This window comes from Esox lucius, chromosome 2, assembly GCF_011004845.1.
Source record: "Esox lucius isolate fEsoLuc1 chromosome 2, fEsoLuc1.pri, whole genome shotgun sequence".
In the NCBI taxonomy this organism is placed as follows: Eukaryota; Metazoa; Chordata; class Actinopteri; order Esociformes; family Esocidae; genus Esox; species Esox lucius.
In genome coordinates this window covers 27,707,354-27,731,332 of record NC_047570.1, presented here as the reverse complement: position 1 = coordinate 27,731,332, position 23,979 = coordinate 27,707,354, and the positions used below count along the sequence as shown (strand labels likewise).

At 46.0% G+C, this 23,979-nt stretch overlaps 1 protein-coding gene across 7 annotated transcripts; it reads left to right on the top strand.

Annotated features, from left to right (window-relative positions):
- The first annotated feature begins 1,298 nt into the window (after window positions 1–1,298).
- sema6dl (sema domain, transmembrane domain (TM), and cytoplasmic domain, (semaphorin) 6D, like) lies at window positions 1,299–22,433 on the top strand. Of its 7 annotated transcripts, none has more exons than XM_010891304.4 (19): window positions 1,299–1,446; window positions 8,398–8,571; window positions 9,193–9,365; window positions 9,543–9,605; window positions 10,310–10,411; window positions 10,545–10,635; window positions 10,744–10,863; window positions 11,152–11,240; window positions 12,059–12,276; window positions 12,510–12,641; window positions 13,452–13,607; window positions 13,736–13,909; window positions 14,380–14,520; window positions 14,729–14,806; window positions 15,283–15,341; window positions 16,187–16,243; window positions 16,854–17,066; window positions 18,025–18,269; window positions 18,400–22,433. In XM_010891304.4, the coding sequence occupies exons 2-19, from the start codon at window positions 8,460–8,462 to the stop codon at window positions 19,585–19,587; spliced, it is 3,411 nt and encodes a 1,136-aa protein (XP_010889606.4). In that variant the 5' UTR covers window positions 1,299–1,446; window positions 8,398–8,459; the 3' UTR covers window positions 19,588–22,433. The 7 variants fall into 7 exon arrangements, with proteins under 7 accessions (XP_010889606.4, XP_010889609.4, XP_019911374.3 ...); XM_010891305.5 differs by lacking the exon at window positions 1,299–1,446 and adding an exon at window positions 1,869–2,122; XM_010891307.4 differs by lacking the exon at window positions 16,187–16,243.
- The last annotated feature ends 1,546 nt before the right edge of the window (window positions 22,434–23,979 follow it).

The following is a 23,979-nucleotide window of genomic DNA, read 5'->3' as shown; positions in this document are numbered from 1 at the left end:
ACACACATCTGCTAACCCTCTCTACAGGGTGCAAATGGACTGCCACTGTTGGGTATGTGGCCATAGAACGTCTTCACTCCTCCAATCCTCTCTATCTAGTTCTCACACATACACACACACACACACACACACAGAGAAACACTCACAGAAAACACTCACAGCGATTCTACAAACGTGCATGCAGAATCATCTGCTGCATGAGCACAGTGCTGCCACTATGTTGAGGCGTAAAGTTAAAACATTTGACGGGTGAATGAAGCATGTTATAGGATATCATGAGGCATGGTATAGGAATTGAGTTACATAGTCCTGGAGGCTGAGTAATACAAGGGACTTGTGGGGATTTCCTTCAGCTCAGATAGGTTCCAAATGTGTGTGTGTCTGTTGGTCTTCCAGAGATGTCCCCGCATCTCCAAATCTCCCCACGCTTCCCTGGTCTCTGCCTAACTAGCCCTCAGCCGGCCGCTGTTATCCATCTGACATGATTCTCACTGGCAAACTGGGTTAATGGAACAAATTGTAAGAATATATTACCATAGGCCAAACCAATTGTTCAGCGCCGGGCAGTGTTAGTGCGTGTGTGTGCATGTGTGTGTTCGGTTGTATCTGTGTCTGTAACATTCGGCTACAAACAGAAACGACTGTGCTCATTGTTGTTAAATCTAAGAATGAGTTATTTGGGTTTTGAGGGTTTATAGAAGACAAGTGTTTAAAAGCATCAGCATCCTTCAGAAGCATCGCATCGTGCACATTATTTGCTCTGTGATGATGGGAAGATTTGCAGTTCAGCTGCAGTTAATGTGGCAATTAATTAAGTCGCTAAAACACATGGCTAAAGTTTCATACAAAAAAATGAATATATATATTATTGCATTATGGTTGGTGTAGAAAGGTCAGAGCATTAGGCTATAGTCTAGTGAAGAAAAATACTTAAAAAGGCGAGCAAGTCCTCCCTTCTCTCCTTCAAAAACAGTTCTGCTGAAAAGATTTACCAACGCTCTTCACTTACTGGCTGTGGGGGATGGGGATGATGGAGGGGAGAGAGGGGGAGAAAGAGGGTGAGGCAAGGCAGGGTCAGGGGGGAGGTGGGGGGCCTCTCTCCTCTTTCTTTTCTCTTCGGCAGGAAGAAAAGCGGTCCGGTAGGAAGCATCGCCAAAAACCACAGCTCTGGAAAGAGAAAAATAGAGAGAGACGCAGAAAGGGAGAGAGAGAGGGGAAGGGGGTGGTTGGGGGAGGGACTGAAGCGTGAGCGCAGCTTATTGGTAGGCAGGCAGAGTGCTGTGTGATGGATTGACTCAGTACGGATCGAGTTACACCATTTGCCGTGCGTTAGATTGTTTTTCTGCCTGCCCACAGCAAGCTAACGGCGACAAATTGGACTACTACATTTGTGATTTTTGGATTGTATAGCAACTAAAAAGGATACAAAATATTTATCCCGATGAGGTGAGTTTATTCTTTTTAGGAGATACTTTTCGAATCTGCAACGAGCAGCGAAAGCGCCCTTGCAAACTGAAGGGGAAAGATTGTTTGTTGCAGACAGCCGCTCATAGGGCTGCCCTGCACAAGTGGTGAATGCAGTACCGAAATAGTTTCCGACGTACTGTTTACTTGGGATACATTTTTTTTGGGCTGTATATTCTCGTATAGGTAATTGAAAAGTATCTGTCTATGTGTATATATGTCTGATTTATTCTGTGTGCGAACTTAGTGGTGAACGGGAAGCGCAGTGTTCTTGTTGGTGTAATTTCCTATGGTTTAAAGTTAATAGTAAAGGGGGATGGGAAAGTAAGGTAAGAGGAGGGGGCTGTAACGCTATTTGATCGGTGTTGATCTTTGAAGAATGAAGATCAGTAAGCAGTCAGCAGGACGCAAGGACAGAGAGAGTCCGCTGGAAAACGCGACTCACATATCGGAATAAATGTCCCCGGTACGCGACTGGAAAAGAGAAGCGTGGACACCTTATGGCCATGGGAATAAGGAATTGCACGCGTTTATACAGTATAACTCTACCAAATGGAATTATTTTAATGGAATAACGTTGTAGGGAATATAGTCTTCATTGGGATGGTAACGATATCTTCGGTTCGCTTTCGTGAATGTGTCATTTTGGAACCATAAGGTAGGTTGTTGGTGTTAATATTGAACCATATTGATTAGTTTAGAAAGTGAGAAAAATGTGGTTGCTACGTGTTGTTTTTTAATCGGTCATGTTGTCCCATGTTTATTATCTAGATAATATTCCTTGTGCAGTGTCTTTTTTTCAGATAGAAATACGTACTGAATTCAGAATAGATTTCTGCTTCTAGATATCCTGAGCTTTATTTTTAGGTGAATAAAGTAATGATTAGGGTAGTTGGTTAACTCTGTGGTTCATTGATGATCAGAAATAAATGTGCATATTAACAGAGAACACTGGGAGAGAACGTTGTTCGGGTTTTACTACTGCGTAACAAGTAAGATTAGATTAATATAGAGATTCGATGGGTGAGCATTGAGTGTTGATTTAAAGGGGAGGGAAGAAAGGGTTTCACATTGTTTGGGGGGTCGCGGAGGGGTATTTGCGTGCAGAAAGACAATGGGAATAAGATGTGAACTTTCACATTCTCACATAGCGGACTTGACCGCGAAATTGCACATTCATTGTGAATATGAAACGGTCTTTTAGACTGGGCTTATCAGTTATAGCTTGTGCATTACAATGGACAGGTATGCTATTGCGTTATCTGATTGTTTGGCCTACTTCAATTAAATTTTAGGAACATAAACTACATCTAAACATGTTAGAAACTAAATACATTCGGTTTTGCTTGTGAACAACTAGGCAGCCTATGTTACGTCCGCGGTGGCATGGAGCTTTAGCGAGTGCCTACCCGCCCGCCGAACCCATCCCTGCAGCCATGCATTAGTGGCACAATCAATTTTCTCCAGTCCCCATCACTGTTGTGTCACTCCACTCTTCTCTCCCTCCCGTCTTTGTTGTCTTTCGCATTTCATGTGGAGTAAAGGATTTAGCACGGATCAATTCTGAATGCGTTCTTCTCAGTAGGGACAATAGGTGTTGTGGAGCCGGGATGTGGCGTGGGTCCATGGGCACTAGAAAGCTTCTCTGTCCCCCCACGCACCCTGGTCCGGCGCTGGCCTTCCTGCAACCATAAATAGCCAGATTGTCCCGCGGATCTGTAGACCCGAACATCTGTGTTCTAATCCAGTGATGGGATGAATGGGTTAAGGGTAGTTTTTTTTTTATGGTCAGTCAGTGTAGAGGTTAACGTGGGTGTATAAATGAGTAGGGAACAATATCGTTCGCTAATGAAATGACAGCCGTGGATTGACCGAATCGGAGGAGAAGTCAATATTCACACGCTGTAGAATATAGGAGGACCATGCCTCATTTAATTCAATTAAATGTTATTCAAGTGGTAAAATTATCACATTATTAATGCCATTCTGTTTACATCGTATAAAATAACAATGTAAGTCAAGAGTTTGCTTTTCGTTTGTGGACATATATGGAAAGTTAAATTCTTAATCCCTTGTTTAAAAGGTAGACCTTAACGTCTTCCAGTAGACCTACATTATAATCATGTCTACATGGTCTCCAGACTCACATGCATAAATATATGAATAGATTCATGAATATGTAGATGGTGATTTAGCATGTAGAAGGAACTAGTAGACTTACAGTTAACACATTCAGTATATGACCTATAACCATTTGTGACCAGTGAAAATAGTAACACACATGTTCTCTGTTTCAAGGGGGACATGGCCAAAGAAATACAAGAAAGCAGTCCATTTTAATCACACATACTAAAACCATACAATACAAATTGTCCAACAAAACATTATCATGAGTGAAATGGACTAAAACATTTGCATTCCTAAATACAGGTTTAAATTCCCTGGACCCTAGAACATGCTGGAAACAAACACATTCTGGTATCATTCTAAATACAAAGCTCTTATGTTGCCAGTACCAAAACCATGGTGTTGCCAGTTTTAAACCAACTCCAGAACTAATATGTTGCCAATAGGAACTACTTATCTGGCCATGTAATGATAACAGGTCCGATCTCCCATCTCACTAGACAATCAACTTCAACCTCTTAATCAGTGTTGTTAACCCCATTGGTACCAAACCAAACCCAAAAGAGTTAGGACCACAGAAGGCTTTTGGTACTAACCCAAACAGAATTAGGAGCATGTTAGGGGCCACGAGTACAAACACTGACCCCCAGAGAGTTAGGTCCATGTTATAAACCACTAGTGCTAATGCTGACCCCCTGAGAGTTAGGTCCATGTTATAAGCCACTAGTGCTAATGCTGACCCCCAGAGAGTTAGCTCCATGTTATAAACCACTAGTGTTAATGCTGACCCCCAGAGAGTTAGCTCCATGTTATAAACCACTAGTGTTAATGCTGACCCCCAGAGAGTTAGCTCCATGTTATAAACCACTAGTGTTAATGCTGACCCCCAGAGAGTTAGGTCCATGTTATAAACCACTAGTGTTAATGCTGACCCCCAGAGAGTTAGCTCCATGTTATAAACCACTAGTGTTAATGCTGACCCCCAGAGAGTTTGGTCCATGTTATAAACCACTAGTGTTAATGCTGACCCCCAGAGAGTTAGCTCCATGTTATAAACCACTAGTGTTAATGCTGACCCCCAGAGAGTTAGCTCCATGTTATAAACCACTAGTGTTAATGCTGACCCCCAGAGAGTTAGCTCCATGTTATAAACCACTAGTGTTAATGCTGACCCCCAGAGAGTTAGGTCCATGTTATAAACCACTAGTGTTAATGCTGACCCCCAGAGAGTTAGGTCCATGTTATAAACCACTAGTGTTAATGCTGACCCCAGAGAGTTGGGACCGTGTCAGGGTCGCTGGCTCCATTGTACTGCCCTGCCCAAAGCCTTTATTGTTCCCCGTCACACCTGCAGCTCCGGCCTTTGTGGTGTAGAAATACAGCTGAACAGAACTACCACAGAGAACGGCCCTTCTACTCTTTCAATCCCCCTCTCATCAAGGGCTAGGGAAAGAGAGTGAAAAGGAGGGAGAACTGCCCTTCTCTTATTACACTCCTCCACTCACAAAGGTATAGGGAAGGAACGAAGGAGGAGAGGAGGGCACGAGGAGGGAGGGAGGTGGCACAGCTTTCTTTCTCTGCCAACTCTCCCTGAAGCAACAAGTCAGACTGTTCAGATGTAATCCTAAATAAATACTGGGAGAAGACTGGCTCACGTTGTTATTGGAGAGAAGGACAGGAAGCACTAATGATTTCTGTAGTCTTTTTAATGGAGGTCTGCTGGTCGTCTGACTTCTGTCATACACTGATTTCTCTCCCAAAGCCCTGATGTGGACAACTAAGTTATTTAGTACGTCAAATTTGGCATGACCAGAGTCACACGTGCATGCAAGTTGGCAAACACACACACACACATGCGTACATGCGTACATGCAAGTACACATGGTAAGGTTCTACTGAGGAAAACCTGGGGTCTGAAACAACATTCTTCAGTTATCTGACTCTCGGTGGTGTGTGTAATACTGTCAACACAAGGCTGGGTGACAAACAGAGCTGCCCCCTGGAGCAACATCTATTGTTCAGTGTTCTATTCACCCAGATCACACATAGACACACACACACACACACAAACACACACACATTATGACACACTTGTATTGTTCAACACCCTTTATTGGGCCAATTCCTCCACATTTCCAGTTGTATTGCGCTTGAATAAAGAAGAAGGCTCTGGTTTCTTCAAGCAAACTGGATAAAGAGAACAAGAGAGAGAGAGAGTGAGGAACTTAGAGAAAACTAGATTGAAAGAGAGCGAGGGAAATAACTTGACATATGTCCAACAGTCTGAATCATGATAGCATTTAGACAGAGAGTCACGTCCACGCTGCTTTCTTCTCTGAATCAAAGTTCTTTGGTAACCTTGTTCTAGTCAAAACTCACATAGGTGTTAGTTAGGTTCTGTGACTGAAACACTCTCACTAAAACAAGGCAACTTCATTGCAAAGACTGCCAAGCAGAAACAACCGGCCAAACAACCCCCAGCCGCACACACACACACACGCATACACACAAACACACACCCTCCCCACGGTGTTTAAAAAGCATGAGTCTGAGCCAACAACATCAGCAGTGGGAGAGTGATTGTAGGACGCTAAAAAGCCTGTAATAACAGACAGCGAAAGCAGAGCGAGAAGGAGGGGGAAGGCAGAACAGGACAGAGTAGCGTGACTAGCTCTGTTCCTGCATCTCTGGACTTGTTGAGTCCTTCACACACACACACACACCCTGCGGGGTATAAATATGATAGTGAATAGGGAACATGGGTTGGCCTCAGAGTAATCTTAGCAGTCTGACCCCTACATGTCTCCCCTTCTCCCTCTCTGTTCTGGTTCATATTAGAAGTGTTCACTTAGCAGGAGTGGAGACTTTTACCCCTGGAACAGTTGTGAAATGAACAGTACTAGAGGATACGAAGAGAAACAAGTTGGAGAGAACAAAAATAACAGAAATAAAAGAGAGGTCAGGCCAGGAATGACGGAAACGCTAATGATTTAGCGGTGATTGAATGATTAACATTTGTTAAAAAGCCTTGTATCTTGAGGCAGCCTTCAGAATACCAATGCAATGTTACTGTATATATCATGTTTCCCCGGGTTTATTCTTTAACCACACTAACTGTATTCCTTTTTTGCCTGGTACGTATTTCATTATGAGTGGTTGTCTCACGATCAATCTGGAAAACGAGAGATTTGTGAGTCAACATGCTTGTGTCTCCTCTCTTAGTTCATTCTCCCCATCTTCCACCTCCTCTCCTGGTTTGGGGGGGGGGGTGTTGCTGATAGTTGCATATTGTTGAATCGTTCTCTATTGACCTGTGAACCGTTCTTTATAGATCAGTGAATCGTTTTTTATAGATCAGAGGATGGTCAGTGGCCTGTGAATCATTAGTTTGTTGATTAGAATCCATGGGATCTCCTGTAGCCAGCCTCATTGATGGGACTTAGATCACCAGAGAGATCTTTCTGCTGCACAGCTCTGATTGGTGAAACATCAGAACTCTTATTTGTCCAAATAACACCACTAATTAGAGAGAAACGCAGTTCTGAGCAGCCGGCTGGCACCGGCCCGGCTCCTCCTTGGTGTGTGTGTGGTGTGTAGTTCAGATCCTCCCTAGTGGCTAGCAATACATCACTCCCACTCACACTGCTCGCCGTTTGAAGGCCTGAATTGCTCAGACTGAAGATTTGGGATTCAACACATGACAGCGCTGACAACAACACACTCACACAAACACAAACACTCTCTCTCTCTCTCTCTCTCTCCCTCAGCACCACAGTGGTAGAATCCTCCCCAGGGTGCTAACAGTGAGATACCAGATATAAGGTTGTGTGTATTTAGCCAGCTAACTGTATTGGACGGGACGAGCAGATCTTGCCTGCGGGTGTGTGGTTCCACCCGATTGCCCCTGACAGATATCATCATACTCATTGGACACCTGTGTGGCTGTTACGATGACATCTAATATTCCTTGTATTGTGGTCTGGTGTAATATAAGATACCACGGTAAACTGCTGTAGTTTGTAAAGGCCGTTGTATGCAGCATAATAGTCCACACGGCTAACGTGTATGGAAGCCCAGTGGGCCATACATCCTGGCTGGATCAATCAGATACTAATGGGCCTGGCCAGACAGGATGCTGCCAGCCAACTCCACAGTGCTCTGGAGCAGGTGGGCCCGGGGCTAATTGAAAATGTGTCAATAATATTATTTTGTCTGCGTTGGGGGGGGGGGGGGGGGGCATTTTCGACAAGACGGTGTGCTCAGCAATGACGCTGTGGTTTACTTTACTGGCGTGTTTGTGCGTGTCAGCACGCCGTGGGCTAATCCCCCCACGTGTGTTGTCTAGCGGTAAATAGGTTTTTTTAACCGTTCAGACTCGTCCACATTAATTATTTGTTTGTCTTATAAATATTTGACTGGACAGCGTTCATTAATGTGGACAAACACCCAAGCCGTGTCTAACAGGCACACAAACACTGAGCTGATCGGGTCATCTGAGAGGCTCCTCGTGTTGGGAAAGAAAGAGAACAAACTGAAGTTGAACAGAACGAGGTAACCAAACCTAGAGCATGCAGACCTCAGATCTGCCCGAGAGGTTTCAACAAGTAATACATTTGAGTAAATTCAGCAGACAATTCGAAAGTGATTAATAGCACTTTGTGTCTACCTTTTCCTCTGTTGGAATAAATCCCCAAAAGCCCTGGCGTCGCAAGCACCGCAAATGGAACACGTCCGTCATTGCTGGACATTCAGGACCACACCTGTCTGTCTGTATCTCATTACTGATCTTGCGTCTGTGTTTTCCAGGTAACACCTTGTTGTGTGAGAAGCGGGCTGGAAGGAGTGGTCTGAGACCAGCAGCGGCAGCCATGGCTTGGAAAGCAGGCGTTCTGCTCTGCATATTGCTAGCCATAGTCAAACACACACTGTCCGTCAGCTTCCCAGAGGACAGCACACCCCTGGACACTGTCGATGAATACTGTGAGTGCACACACACACACACACACACACGCACACGCACACGCACACACACACACGCACTGCACGCAGGCATGATGCAAACAAGCGCACAGACCCACACATCATACAGTTTTCACGCGGACATAAATACACTTCTGGACAATTATCTGTTCTGCCAGAGACTAAGACCACTGCCTCGGTCCATTTTGTTGTCCAGGACTCATGCGCCTGTCACTGTCCTGTATGGTAGCAATGAATCAAGGCAGTTTACGCTGGCCTGTAAGGCCCTCGTCATGATGTAATGTGCTGACGGTTCAGACACAGCATTCACAGCCAGAAAGTCCATCCTGTCCATCGTCAGCTCAGCCATTAACTAGATTCTCCTCCACTCTGATGTACACAGGGAATACAAAGACTGCTGACCTGGCCAAGTGTAACTCACACCGGCTCATACACACCCAGGGTGCTGTGTCAGCAGACTGCATTACATTACTGGGAGATTTCAATAAAGCTGTAACACTCGACATATTTACACTTAATCAATACAGTGATGAATAGTGCGTGGTCCTCGGAGAGACAGAGAAATGCTGTGTCTGTGTGCGCGGTCTCTGATTAACCTTTGTGTGCGCGCGTGTGTTTCAGACTCGCGGCAGTACCCGGTTTTCCGGGGTCGTCCTTCTGGGAACGAGTCACAGCACAGGCTAGACTTCCAGCTGATGACTAAAATACAAGACACGCTGTTCATTGCCGGCAGAGACCAGGTGTACCTAGTGAGTCTCAGAGAGTCCTACAGAAACGAGATCATTCCCTACAGGGTAAGTCTGCCTGTCTAACCGTCTTACCTGTTAGTCACAGAGGTCCACGCGTGACCTTTCAGGGAACCACAGCTTCGTAAATCACACAACAGGCAGTGCCTGATACTGGGAGTACTGAAGTGTGTGTTTGTGTTTTACTGTATGTGTTTCTAAATGTGTGTGTGTTCATATTTACAGAAGTTAACATGGCGATCAGGGGAAGCAGACAGAAAGAACTGTGCCATGAAAGGGAAACACAGAGTAAGAAATATCGTACTGTGTTATAATTACGGAGTAACGCTAACTATACTGTGTCTATAGAGTAACACAAATTATACTGTGTCTATATTTACAGAGTAACACTAACTATACAATGTGTCTATATTTACAGAGTAACATTAACTATACTATGTGTCTATAGTTACAGAGTAACACTTACTATATTATTTGTCTATATTTACAGAGTAGCACTAACTATACTATGTGTCTATAGTTACAGAGTAACACTAACTATATTATTTGTCTATATTTACAGAGTAACACTAACTATACTATGTGTCTATAGTTACAGAGTAACACTTACTATATTATTTGTCTATATTTACAGAGTAGCACTAACTATACTATGTGTCTATAGTTACAGAGTAACACTTACTATATTATTTGTCTATATTTACAGAGTAGCACTAACTATACTATGTGTCTATAGTTACAGAGTAACACTAACTATATTATTTGTCTATATTTACAGAGTAACACTAACTATACTATGTGTCTATAGTTAGAGTAAGACATACTCTACTATGTTATAGTAACAGTATTCTGCCTCTCTAGTCTAGATCTGTAGTCTCAGTCTTTATTTCATTATAGCAACTAGCTATAGCTTCAATTATAGCTAAAGGTCTGAGGACTTGTGCTTATATCTCTCTTTTCTCTCTCTTCATCCCCCTCTTCCGCTGCTCCAGGAGGAGTGCCATAACTTCATCAAGGTCCTGGTTCCTAGAAACGATGACCTGGTGTTCATCTGTGGAACTAATGGCTTTAACCCCATGTGCCGCTACTACAGGGTAAGACAGCAGGATGTGTCTGTGTATGTATGAGAAATAATTTCTCTACCGGCTGTTCTGCCTCGATAAGCAACAATTGTTTATTATACCGTCTGTGTCTTTGTTAATGATGTGTGTGTGTGTGTGTGTGTAGCTGGATAACCTGGAGTTTGACGGGGAGGAGATCAGTGGACTGGCACGATGCCCTTTTGATGCCAAGCAGACCAACGTTGCTCTGTTTGCTGGTATGACCACACAGTTTGAATCAGGGTCTTAGCTTGACAGGTCCTCTATGACAGAGCGGTTGTGTCTGACCTGTCTGTCTGTCTGACCTGTCTGTCTGTGTGTTTCAGACGGGAAACTGTACTCAGCCACGGTTGCTGACTTCCTGGCGAGTGACGCAGTGATCTACCGTAGTATGGGCGATGGTTCTGCCCTCAGAACCATCAAATACGACTCCAAATGGCTGAAAGGTAAACAGAACGTGGCCATTTGTGTGTGTGGGTGCACATGCGCCTGTGTCCGTTTGTGTGCGTTTGGTGTCAGCGGACCCTGTCCTGTGAAGATGTCCTGTAGCTATGTTCTGTCAGACTATCTAGGTCAGAAACACTGAAATATTCAGGAGAGAGAGACAGAGAGATGCAGAGTGAGAGTGAGAAGGACAGTTAGGGAAAGATTGGGAGAGACTGAAAGAGACAGGAGAGAGAGAGGAAGACAGAGCTGGATTTAGATGGAGAATATAAAAATCCTGTCCGTTTCAGAGCCCCACTTCCTGCACGCTGTGGATTATGGGAACTATGTCTACTTCTTCTACAGAGAGATCGCTGCAGAACACAACAACCTGGGCAAGGTAAGACACACAACACTGTGTATCATACATATGAATGTCTGTTGAACAGTAAACACTATAACTGATGCCCCCCCCCACACCCACCCACACACACACACACACACACACACACCATTAGTGTAAATGGATGCAGTTATTAGCTTAACCACTGCTGGCCTCAGATTTACCCATTTTGCATCATTCAGAGAATGGGCGGCCAGGCTAAAACCGCACGCTGATAAATATTTTAGTGCTACTAATGTTAGAGAGGCTGTTTGTGTGTGTGTGTGTGTGCTAATGTTGATGGGCCTGAGATGACATCTAAGCAGATGGAGCTTTGCACTACTCAATTATTAATGTAGTTTCAGCTGACTGCTTCACACGCTTCATTTAAAACACTCCCAACACGTAGCCCCGCCCTGTCCTATAGCCCCGCACTGTCCTATAGCCCCGCCCTGTTCTAAGGCCCCACCCTGTACTATAGCCTCTCCCTGTTATATAGCCCCTTCCTGTCACGTAGTCCGTCCCTAGATGTTTCCTCGTAGCTCGGTCCAAGCAACACCTTTAGAGCACTTTAATTCTCATAGCCAGCAAATACACACAGCCCGGCTGGGTCAAGAGGTGTTTGTGTGGACTGGGTTTTGGGGTTAAGAGGGGGGTGACAGGGGGTGTTAAAACACATTTCCCCTCTAAAAGAGGGTCCTAAATAAGTGTGTGTGTGTGTGTGTGTGTGTCACGCTGGAAGGCCACGGGATGAAGGGAATTTATTATTTAGAGGCCTGAAGTGTTTTAGTGACATCCATTTTAGGGATTCGCTTTTTTTCTCCTCCCCTGCCCAGGCAGTCTACTCCAGGGTGGCTCGTATCTGCAAGAACGACGTCGGCGGGTCCCAGCGTGTGTTGGATAAGCACTGGACGTCTTTTGTCAAGGCCAGACTCAACTGTTCCGTTCCAGGAGAGTCCTTCTTTTACTTTGACGTTTTGCAGTCCATCACCGACATCATCAGCATCGACGGGGTTCCTTCTGTAGTGGGAGTCTTCACCACACAGATGAACAGGTACGCAGGGCCACATTGATTTCCAGGTGGCACCCTGATCCGTTTGGCGCCCTACTTTGGAGTCGGGATTCTAGGGGTCTGGACCTGTAGTGCGGTATACGTGTAGAGAATAGGGGACTGGGGACCACGCCCACTTCATATTGGCGCCACAGATTGTCATTCAGGTGTAGGTTGCCTCCATAGGTTAGTCTGGTTAATAATAGGTGGCTAACAGTGTGTTCCTCCCTCGTCAGTATCCCGGGGTCTGCAGTGTGTGCCTTCTCCATGGATGACATCGAGAAGGTGTTCAGGGGCCGTTTTAAAGAACAGAAAACACCTGACTCCGTCTGGACAGCATTTCCAGAGGAGAAACTGCCCAATCCCAGGTGTGTACATCAGTCTAACCTAAACCCAGGTGTGTACCTGTACATCAGTCTAACCTAAACCCAGGTGTGTACCTGTACATCAGTCTAACCTAAACCCAGGTGTGTACCTGTACATCAGTCTAACCTAAACCCAGGTGTGTACCTGCACATCAGTCTAACCTAAACCCAGGTGTGTACCTGTACATCAGTCTAACCTAAACCCAGGTGTGTACCTGTACATCAGTCTAACCTAAACCCAGGTGTGTACCTGCACATCAGTCTAACCTAAACCCAGGTGTGTACCTGCACATCAGTCTAACCTAAACCCAGGTGTGTACCTGTGCTTATCAGGATACCTAGGTTCAATCTCCAAATCCATGTTGGTCTCATTCATATAAAACGGTTGAACAAGAGACGTGCTCTTTGACCCATCGCTCATACACACGCCAGCTGCTGATTATTAGCTGATCTAGATTAGAACACATTGCATATTTAACCTGCATGCAATCATACGCATTCACATAAGACATGTCACTGCGCTCTCTCCTGACCCACACAAAGTACAGAGGGCTGCTCATTATCCTAGTAAATGAATTACTGGCCATATTTGTGCATTTGACATAGTCCCGTGTTATAAGAGATATACATATTCATTTCTGTTGAGAACAGCCCATCCCTTTGTTGTCCTTTCAGGCACCTGCACCTGTCGTCTTTCACGACCGGTCACTCCTCCTTGGTTCAACTGAATAGAATCTGTTAGTCCCCACGGTAGGATAGGAGGTGGGGTCGTGTCACCTATGTTGACCTTTGAACTCTGCGTTACCATTCTAGGCCGGGCTGCTGTGCGGGCCATGGGCAGGCGGAGTCTTTTAAGACGTCTATAGAGTTCCCTGACGAGACCCTACTCTTCATCAAGTCCCACCCCCTCATGGAGGCAGCCGTGCCTAACGTTGGAGACGAGCCGTGGTTCACCAAGACACGTGTCCGGTGAGGAAACGCACCATTCTTCTGTAACGAAAAGTGGTTGCACTTTTAAACGCAACAGAAGAAATGCACTTTTGTTGCGGGACCCTGAAAACTGTGAACGAACATCTTGATGGTCACCGTCTCTCTAGGTACAGGCTGACAGCCCTGGCAGTGGATAACGCTGCTGGTCCCCATGGTAACTACACAGTGCTGTTCATTGGTTCTGAGGCGGGCGTGGTGCTGAAGGTTCTAGCCAAGACTTCCCCTCTGTCCCTCAACGACAGCATCCTATTGGAAGAGATCAACCTGTTCAACAAAGCCAAGTACGAAACACTACACGTCTCTCTCCCCCCTCACCCTCTTTTCTCAGTTACTCCCTGAATCGGGGTGTGAGCGTTAAATGGTGTCACTCTGATTACATCTGGAAGCAGAAACAGTAGACAGGCCAATCTGATAAACACCTGATCCTGAAACCTGTGTCATTTCTGCTTTCTCTCTCCCTCTATCAACCACCCTTACTCTCCCAAACGCTCATTTCCCTCCTCCCACCCTCCCTCTCTCTCTCCCTCCCCCCTCTCTCACTCTCTCTCTCCCTCTCCCACTCCCTCCCTCCCTCTCTTTCTCCCCCTCTCCCACTCCCTTTCCCATACCCCCCCCCCCCCCTCTCTCTCTCTCCCCTCCCTCCCTCCCTCTTCTCTCTCCCCCTCTCCCCTCCCTCTCTCTCTCTTTCTCTCTCTCTCTCTCACCCTCTCCCCTCCCTCACTCTCCCCCTCCCTCCCTCCCTCCCTCCCAGGTGTCTGTCTAACAGTGACGATGACAGGCGTATCCTATCGCTCCACGTAGACAGAGACACACACAGTGTGTACGTGGCCTTCTCCAGTTGTGTGGTCCGCATGCCCCTCAGCCGCTGTGAACGACACACTACCTGCCATAAGTGAGTCACTGCCCTGACAGAAACACACACACACAAACAGTGTCTGGTCCCAAAACTGCTGTGATGTTCTCTACATGTCATGAACTCTGAACAGAACACCCCCAGTCACCTGTTGCTCATGGGTTAATGGGACCATGGCAGTGCTCAGCTGCTGCTGCCTCTGACTGTGGTGTGACATGGTTAACCCGGTGTCGTCTGGCCCTTCTAGGTCATGTATAGCGTCCAGGGACCCCTACTGTGGCTGGATGCCTCACGGAGCCTGTGAGAGGATCCTGCCTGGGGTTCTGTGAGTATTATGTACTAAACTACAAAACTGAAGTACTACATACTACATCCCAAACTACAATAATAAACTACAATAATAAAGTACATAGTACGATGCTAAAGAACTATATACTATGACACTACATAAGTATATACTATCATACTACAGAAGTATTTACAGTAATACTACAGAGGTATATACTACAATACAGAGGAACTACATACTAAAATACTGAAGAGCAATTTAAGTATTAAATACTACAATTCCAGGACAAAGGGAGGATTTTACTGCTCTAACCCTTTGTATCTCTCTTTCTCTTGCATCTCTCCCAATCCGTCTCCCTGTCTCCTCTTTCTGTCTCTCTCCATCTCTCTTCTGTCTCCTCTCCCTATGTCCTGTCTCCTGTCTCCATCCCTCTTCTGTCTCCTCTCCCTCTCTTCTGTCTCCTGTCTCCATATCTCTATCCATCCCTGTCTCCATCTCTCTCCCTATCTCAGGTCAGGGCATGAGCAGGACGTAGAGTTTGGGAACACAGTTCATCTGGGTGACTGTCATGGTGAGCCAACCTCCTTCACACCTCTCTCCCCTTGTCTTTCTTTCTCCCTCCCTCAATCTCTCTCTCTCTCTCTTTCACTCTCTCACACACATCCTAAGTGCACAACCAACTAGCAAGACACGGTCAGTAACACCAGTAACCACACCATACCACACACCAGTGAATAACACTCCCTACATTGCTATATGTTCAATATTAACACACATCTAAAAACCACACACATCAAGACCGCCTTCTACTTACCTGGAAGCTGAAACACGGACGAACTCTAGCAGTGCCAGTCCCTGAAGTAGAAGGAAGATAGTGCAGCTTCGGCATCCAGTGAAGCCATAGAACTGACTGGGATACCTGTCTCTCCACTATACAGACAGGACTGGGATAGAGGCCAAACATACCTGTCTCTCCTCCGCTATTCAGACAGACAGGACTGGGATAGAGGCCAAACATACCTGTCTCTCCTCCGCTATACAGACAGACAGGACTGGGATAGAGGCCAAACATACCTGTCTCTCCTCCGCTATACAGACAGACAGGACTGGGATAGAGGCCAAACATACCTGTCTCTCCTCCGCTCTACAGACAGACAGGACTGGGATAGAGGCCATACATACCTGTCTCTCCTCCGCTATACAGACAGACAGGACTAGGATAGAAGCCATACATACCTGTCTCTCCTCTGCTATACAGACAGACAGGACTGGGAGCAAAAGTCCTACTCAGCTAAGCTGTCCTTCAACCTTTTACTATTTAATAAAGAAACACTAGTCTTAGTTATCAGGTCTTTTTTATTTTGGGGACTTTAGGGTTTCTTTATACTGATTTCTTGTTCTTTTAATTGTTTTTAGCATTTTTGGCCACTACATCAGCGCCAGATTACAAATCATTTGGCGACCCGACCTCTGGTTAGTTTGATCTTTTACTCGTCTGGTTTCTTTCCTTTAGTTCAGCATCTTCAAAGTCCTCTGTCCTTTCCTTCCTTCAACGCTGCTCGCTCTTCATCTTCTTAACAAACCTAATCTTCTTCATCACATTGTCTTCATCATTTTCACCACTGTCACAGCAAAAAAAACATAATTGGGTCATGTCTGAGATCTCCATCTCACCAGTGCACTGACACCTTCTCTTTCTCATGCATCACTTCCTCTGTACTTCCTGCATGTTCACTAGGCCTCTCCCCGCTCTGACGTCTTAACTGCTATTTTACTTCTGTGTATCAAAGACCTTTCTTGACAGCTCTCATCCTTTTCCCCTTTCAAACCGTATACTGTCTTTACAAAATGAATTTTACTACTGTATTTCTATTACTGGTAATTATAAACCCCGCATAAGAAAATACACAAAGAAATAAGTCAAATCCAACAGCATTATCATAAAGCGTAAACCAACTCTGTTGTGTAAACTAACCCGTATGCGTATTCATACCAGTCCATGCCTACTAACCAGGATGTTAGCTAACAGCCTGCCAGCCTTGTGGCATAGCACCATGTGTTAACACTTTGTTTGTCACCACAGACATGGAGTTGTCATCTACGTCAGTCACAGACCAGCCCAGTGGGCGCATACACCCCCCAGTACCCCCAGTACCCACCCTCACCCCAAGCCCCGGTCCTGGGCTTGGTCCCGGGGCAGAGCCTGGGCCGGGGCCTGGGGCTGGTTCTCCAGAGCTGTACTGGGATGATCCAGCCACGTCCCATTCATTAGAGTCACTCCCAGGGGGCCAGGAGGGTAAGGCCTTGCAGAGAGAGACAACTGCTGCTACCATGCTGTATGGAAGCCTATGTGGACTGCCCCATAGCTGCTGACACACACACACACACACACACATATGTACTCACATACACATTAGATACACACCCACGCACAGACACACAGGGGGCAGCGATCTTGGATTTCCATCAGCTGAGATGGCTGTCATTTTTCTTTTTCTTATTTTTATATTTACATCAACCTTATGTATTCATGCATTTTGATTTATTATTTTATTATCATGATTGTAATGATTTTCTACATGGTGAACATTTATTTTCCTATTTTTCAAATGCCTTTACCCCTTCCACATCTTATCTTTTAACTTTCTCTCTTTTCTTTGGCCCTTAATTCTCTCTCTGCCAGTAGGCCCTATGACCTGGGCTGTTAAGTCTGTGGGTTTAATGCTGGGTGGAAAGGTTTAACTCTTGCAGTCCTGCTCAGGATGACTAACTGTTCCGTGTCTGTGGTTACTAACAAACCTGCTGTCTAACAGCCTCATCAAGTAGAGGACAAACTACAGTCCTCTTTCCTTTGAGCACTCTGGAGTGTCACTGGTCTTTCTGTCGGGCTCAATCCTAATTATGAATGCACTAACGCACCTTTTTATCTGACAAGCATTTGCCACTTGGTAGGGAAAAACAACACATCAGACACTAATATTCAATCTAACAAAACACTGCTTCTTCTAGATTGACTTCCTCAACGGACTGGTTGGGGGTTCCTAACAATTTCTCAAATTTCGCCATGTGTTCAGAATGATGAGAGTGATTTTGATAGTATAGCTGACAGAATACCTTTGAGGGGAAAAGCAGAGAACCCATGCATGACTGAATGTACTGAAGCAGACACGCCTTCAGTAGAGATTGCCTGCAGGGAGCTCCGCTGCAATTGGCTGTGCCTGGCTGTCCGACAACCAATGGCTTTGTGTCTCCAGGTGTGTGGGAGATTCAGGCAGGAGAAGCCAATCAGATGGTCCACATGAATATCCTGATCAGCTGCGTGTTTGTGGCCTTCCTCCTCGGGGCACTAGTGGCAGGACTGGTGGTGTTTTGCTATAGAGACTCCTTCCTCCGCCACAAGCCCAGTCACGCCCACAAAGACGCGGAGTCTGCCCCCTCCTGCAGTGACTCTACTGGATCCTTCGCCAAACTCAACGGGCTCTTCGACAGCCCCGTCAAGGTAATCTGAAGACCACAATGCAGAGTGCAAGTGACACAGCCTTTGTGTTATGCCGTGTGGTTATAGATTGTGTGTGTTGGTTGGAGGGAGCACCTTAACAAAGCTGTCCCACCTTCTGTCCTGTCTCCAGGAGTACCAGCCAGGTTTGGAGTGTCCCAAGCTATACACCAACCTGCTGAGTAGCGGCAATGACCTTACCCCCAATGGAGACACCAAGACCATGATCCTCCGGGACGGCTGTCAGCCCCCAGAGCTGGCTGCCCTGCCCACCCCAGAGTCCACCCCTGTGCTGCAGCAGAAAGGCCTGCAACCAATCAGGAACCAGTGGGAGAGAGCCAATCACCATGGCAAGATCAACGGGTCCAAGAAGAACTCCAACGCCGCCTCTGCCAAGAGTCCCCAGTTCCTCCCCTCCTCCCCACCTCCCCACACTCACCCCCACCCCCACCCTGCGCTGGGTCACTCCCACATCCCCAGCGCTGTGGTCCTGCCCAACGCCACGCACGAGTACCGCAGCGGTTACCACGGAAACTCAGCCGATGACGTCACACCGCCTCGCACCCTGGACAAGAAGCCTCAGAACACGGAACATCTGCAGGCCACGCCCCCTCGAACTAAAGGAAGCAGGAAGGAGCAGAAGAGATCGCTGGACGCCAGGAACACTCTGAACGACTTACTAAAGCACCTGAGTGACGCTAATGCCAACACGGCTAGCGCTAGCCCCAAGCCTATCCTCCAGGAGGGGGCCGGCTCAGGGTCCCGACCCAGCAGACAGCACCTGATGCTGGAGCCTCTAGGGGACATCACCGAGGTCCCTCCCAAGGTCCCCAGCCGGGAGGCCTCCCTCTACTCCCCTTCCTCCTCCTCCCTGCCTAGGCACAGTCCCACCAAGAGGGTGGATGTCCCCCTGCCCTCAACCCCCACCTCCCCCACAGGCAGCCTGGGTATGGGAGGCAGTATGGGGGGCACCCTGGAGAGGAGATACGGCTCACATCAGAGGAGCTCCTCCCACAGACACTCCCTCAGCGCCACCTCTCCCAATGGGGTCAGTATGGGGGTGTCCTTGTCCCGCCAACACAGTATGAACAGAGGGGGGTATATGCCCCCCACCCCTCCCTCCAGACTGGACTCCCAGGGAGGGCTCCACTCCCCACACCCCCCCTCCCTGTCCCGGCAGAGCAGCTACAGTGGGCATGGCTCGCTCCCCCGCCAGGGGCTCAAACGGACCCCGTCCCTAAAGCCAGACGTCCCCCCTAAGCCCAACGGCTTCACTCCACAAACTCCTCAGATGCGTGTGGTCAACAAATACAGCTACTAGGACACCGGAGACGCTGCGGAGTGAACCGCAAAGTGTGTTAGCTGGGACAGGGCGTCTCCGAGTGTATTCAAGGACCAGGCGTAGAGAGGGAGTCAGCCCTGGGATGTGTGTGTGTGTGTGTGTGTGTGTGTGTGTGTGTCGAGGGTCTTCCCTATGAAATGACAGGGCACATTCATACATTCAGTCGGCAAGTGGAATATCACACCAGTGACCAAAGACGTGACATGGAGCTGTGTTAAATATTGTGGCTCCATCTTGCTCTCTATCTCCATCTCACAATGCCCTGTCTCCTAGACAAGGCAGGTTTGGGATCTGGACTGTGGCTCTCCAGTTTGTGTAGGGGTCCTGCAAGGGACTGGCGTGCCCCCCCCCACCCCCCTTGTGTAACTGGGGCCCCCGTGGCCGTGATTGTGCACGGTGGAACGCAGAGAATACTTGAAGAATGGGTCTGACGTCTCACTGCCACTGTGCACTGTCTCATCGTGTCCCGAATGGCCCCATGTGGCCTTTGTAGTGCACTGCGTTTGACGGAGACGCATAGGGCCGCTGTCAAAAGTAGTGCATAATGTAAGGCGTAGGGCGCCATTCGGGAGACACAAGTCTTCCCCATTAATGTGAACTGGACTGAACTTAAGGGTTGTAACGGTCTGCATCTCATCTGTGTGGCAGATGGGAGAGAGAAGACAGACTAAATAGGTTACATTTAGACGTGTTTCTTTCAGCTGCTGGGAAGGAAGGCAAGCGAGAGGACAGCCAGAGTATGTCATTGTGATTGGAACACCAATGTACAGCGGACACACACAAACACACACTCTGTTTGGGGAGGTGAAAGGCCTGGCTGCCTATGTACCCAGACAGGGACACTGTAACTCACTGCGATATTTACTAGACACATGTGCTGCTATTGGTTTGTGTTATGTGTATTTTGGCCTCATATGTATTTGTATCCTTCAGCTGCCGTTTTCTCCTGACGAGTCTTCGTTGGTGTGTGTGTGTGTGTGTGTGTGTGCGTGCGTGCGAGTGAATGTGTGTGTGTGTGGGACTGCGTACAGACCGTGTAATTTGGTGCGTCACCATGTCGGTGCAGTCTTTTATCTCTTAATAACACAGCACACATGTGCTACAGTCTCACACTATACAGATGCAGAATGGCTTTAGTTTGCTGACAACTGCAGAGACCACTTCTCCAGTCACCTTTCATGTAGCAATGGTGTTTAGACAACTTGTTTGGATTTTGGTTTTGTTTTGGCTTTTTCTTTCTTAAGGAATTGTTTGACGATGTAAACATTTCATGCAATGCCAATGAGTTTAGTTCTGTCAGGCTGAAACGACGTTCTGTAAGCATCCCTGTTTCCAAGCCACGCCCATGTCTGCGCACACCTGACACGCACCTATAGTATCTCTCCGGCTCATCTGCCAACTGCAAATCTGTCTTTACTGTAAGTCTTTGTGCCCCTGTAAGAGGTAACACACTGGTCTAGGATCAGCTTGCCCTCCCCAAACCTAACCTTAACCATTAGGAGGGAAAACTTATAACTGATCTTAGATCAGTGTCTAGAGAGAAGTCTCTGGGGGGCCATTTTGGTTCCATAGGCAGTACTATTTGTGCAGTTTCCCAGTGAGAGTTGTGACCAGTGTAGTCACACCAACATCTACCAATGTGTCCTACCGAGTCATGCTGGTAATGACAAGTTACTGTACATATTATAAATATGAGTATACCTATTTTTAGGCCAGTTAACCCCATTCTGTGCATCGTGTGCCTTATTCAACATATGATCGATATACAGTAATATTGGGAAAAACAATTTATTTGGTCCTGAACATGTCATTGTGGTTACAATATAGCTTAAGCAACTCTGATTATTTTTAATCAGCGAGTTATTTGTGTTCCAAAAAAAACAAGAAAACAACCAAACTACAGTAATTTAGATTCTAGAACTAAGGCCAGGTTTAGTACCCAACATTCCATTCCAGAATGCAGACTGAAACAAAGCATTTTGGGATTACAGTGTCAGTATTTGACCTTGTGAAGGAGAAGGTTGTTGATAGGCCAAGCTGAGGTTGCACTCAGTGAATGTACTATAATGACAGTGGGATGTAAACTGAATATTCTATTTGAAACACTCAGCTGAACAAAGCACTATAAACAGCTAATAAAATATGATAAATGAAACAAGGTACTAAAGTCAACACTCTAGTTAATTATTGAAGATCAATTTGATGCTAATGTTTTAATAATCCTGTGCCCTTAGAGTGAACAGTGGTCATGTGATATTCATAATTCTATTTTCTGTAACAGCAACAGAGGAATATGTTTTGAACAGGGGGTGAACAGGAAAAAAAAATAAAAAAAAGCTAAAAAAAGATTTGGGTACAGTCTCACATTGAGAATGAGATGATTTGGGAACATTGGTCTTTGGGTATCTATCTGCCTGTCTGGCACTCAAAGACACATTTTGTTTACAAGAGATGATTGTATTAATTAAGACTTGGCTATCAGTCGTCCTCTGCTAAGCAGTGTTTGGGCTTCAAGAGCCAGACACACACACACAGCCCTCTGTTCCATCCCTCCAGACAGACAGACTGAGCTCAGCTGCCTTGTACATTGCCATATTGACTTGGGTCTTTGTGCTGCAGTGTCCGTCTAAAGCCTTTTACCGTCCTGTCTATCTATGCTTTCTGTGTGCAGATGAGCCAGACTCATTGACTTAACCTTTCTAATACTGTTCTGATTGGACGGTAGACATCCAGATGTTTGTTCAGAGTGTTTGTAGATATGTTGTAAAGTTGTAACTGTGAATGTGTACATAATTATTGTCTTTTTGTTTCAGGACATTTTTGTTGATTTTTCTTTTTTTAACACGGCATGTATAGATAAAATAAAAATATTACTGCACAGAAATCTGACTTGAGTGATATCCTTGACTTTTTTTATGATTCTAGGAAGACCGCTGATTAAACAAGACTTGCTAATCCAGTTAGCGAGCATGTGATAAAGCTTCACTGAACTCCGATAGATCCTGTATCCACAAACTATTCATGTTAAACTATGGTGATTCAGCAAACCCCTTCGTCCTCTAGCTTTTGAGTAATTAGAGTTTCATGACTGAAATGTTAAGTCCAACTGTAACTAGTGTCTATATTTATCCTTCTCCCACAGCAAAAGAGCATCCTCCATACATCAATGTGCAATCATCAAAAGCCACTAGCTAACATCAAATAGCACTTGCACTTCTTCCAAAATGTTTCCTGTTTTCCTCTGGCACTGCGTGAGCTGTATACCACATCTACAGTCTCACATGTAGGACACAAAACAGTAAATACTTGGATGAAGATTTATTTACTTTGGTGCCGCTAGCCAAGCGGTTTCTGCTTGCCCCGTTGTTGTCGTCATGCTGTTGTTGTCAATATGGAATTGTTGGCAGGACAAAAATGTAGTGTTATTGCACGCTGAAACAGAATACATCCAGTATCACATGCTTTAATGTAGCCTATAATGTAGAGGATCTTATACTAAGTTGGAACCCAGATGTGGTTTCATTCTGGCTTGGGCTTGGCAGGACAGAATGTGTAATGCAGTGGTTTGATTCTCTTTGTCACAGCAGGACATAACTGATGATTGCTGTGAATTGGTTCTCTCTTGGTCACGGTAGGATTGAATTGATGTTTGCAGTCGTCTCATTCTCTCTTGGTCATGGCAGGACAGAATTGATATTTGTGAGTGGTTTAATTTTTTTGATTGCGGCAGTACAGAAATTATTTTTCTTGGTCAGTTAAGGATAGAATGCATGATTGCAATAGTTTGACTGTCTTTTGGTAATGGCAGGACAGAATTGATGATTTCAATAGTTTTAATTCTCTCTCAGTTAAGGCAGGACAGAGTTATTTCTGTGTTTGTTTGAGTGTGTGATTTCCACAAGGATTGCAAAACAAAAAAAATCTGACCTTACTGGTTAGGTTTACCGTAAACATTACAATTGGGGTCAGAGTTAAAATGAAGGTTATTTTTAGTTAAGTGTTTTAATGTAAGGGTTAGGGATAAGGTGGGGACCTTGAACAACTGGAGAAACATTCAGGGTCCCCACAAGAATAGTGAAACGTAATGTTTGTGTGTGTGGTTGTGTGTGGTTGCGTGGGACAGTTTCCATAATGGTTTGCTGCTGTAGAGACAAACATCTGGTCCAAGTCCTTTCCTGCTCTGCGCTTAGCCTCATCACCGTGCCAGACACACACACACACACTAACCCAGTATACTGCATGGCCACAGTGATGCTGTGGAAGAGTGGGTCGGGTCAGGAGGAGGCTACTATCCCCTCGCTTGACTCACAAAATCGACAATCATTATCCTGAAGAAAGACATTCTGTCTTTCACACACGCAAACACGCACA

What these genes read in the sequence shown, in the direction of transcription:
- sema6dl (XM_010891304.4), top strand. Translation starts at nt 8,460, where the DNA reads ATGGCTTGGAAAGCAGGCGTTCTGCTCTGCATATTGCTAGCCATAGTC. An exon ending in GGACACTGTCGATGAATACT is followed by an intron (nt 8,572 to 9,192) that starts GTGAGTGCACAC and finishes CGTGTGTTTCAG; the next exon opens with ACTCGCGGCAGTACCCGGTT. An exon ending in GAGAAACTGCCCAATCCCAG is followed by an intron (nt 12,642 to 13,451) that starts GTGTGTACATCA and finishes TTACCATTCTAG; the next exon opens with GCCGGGCTGCTGTGCGGGCC.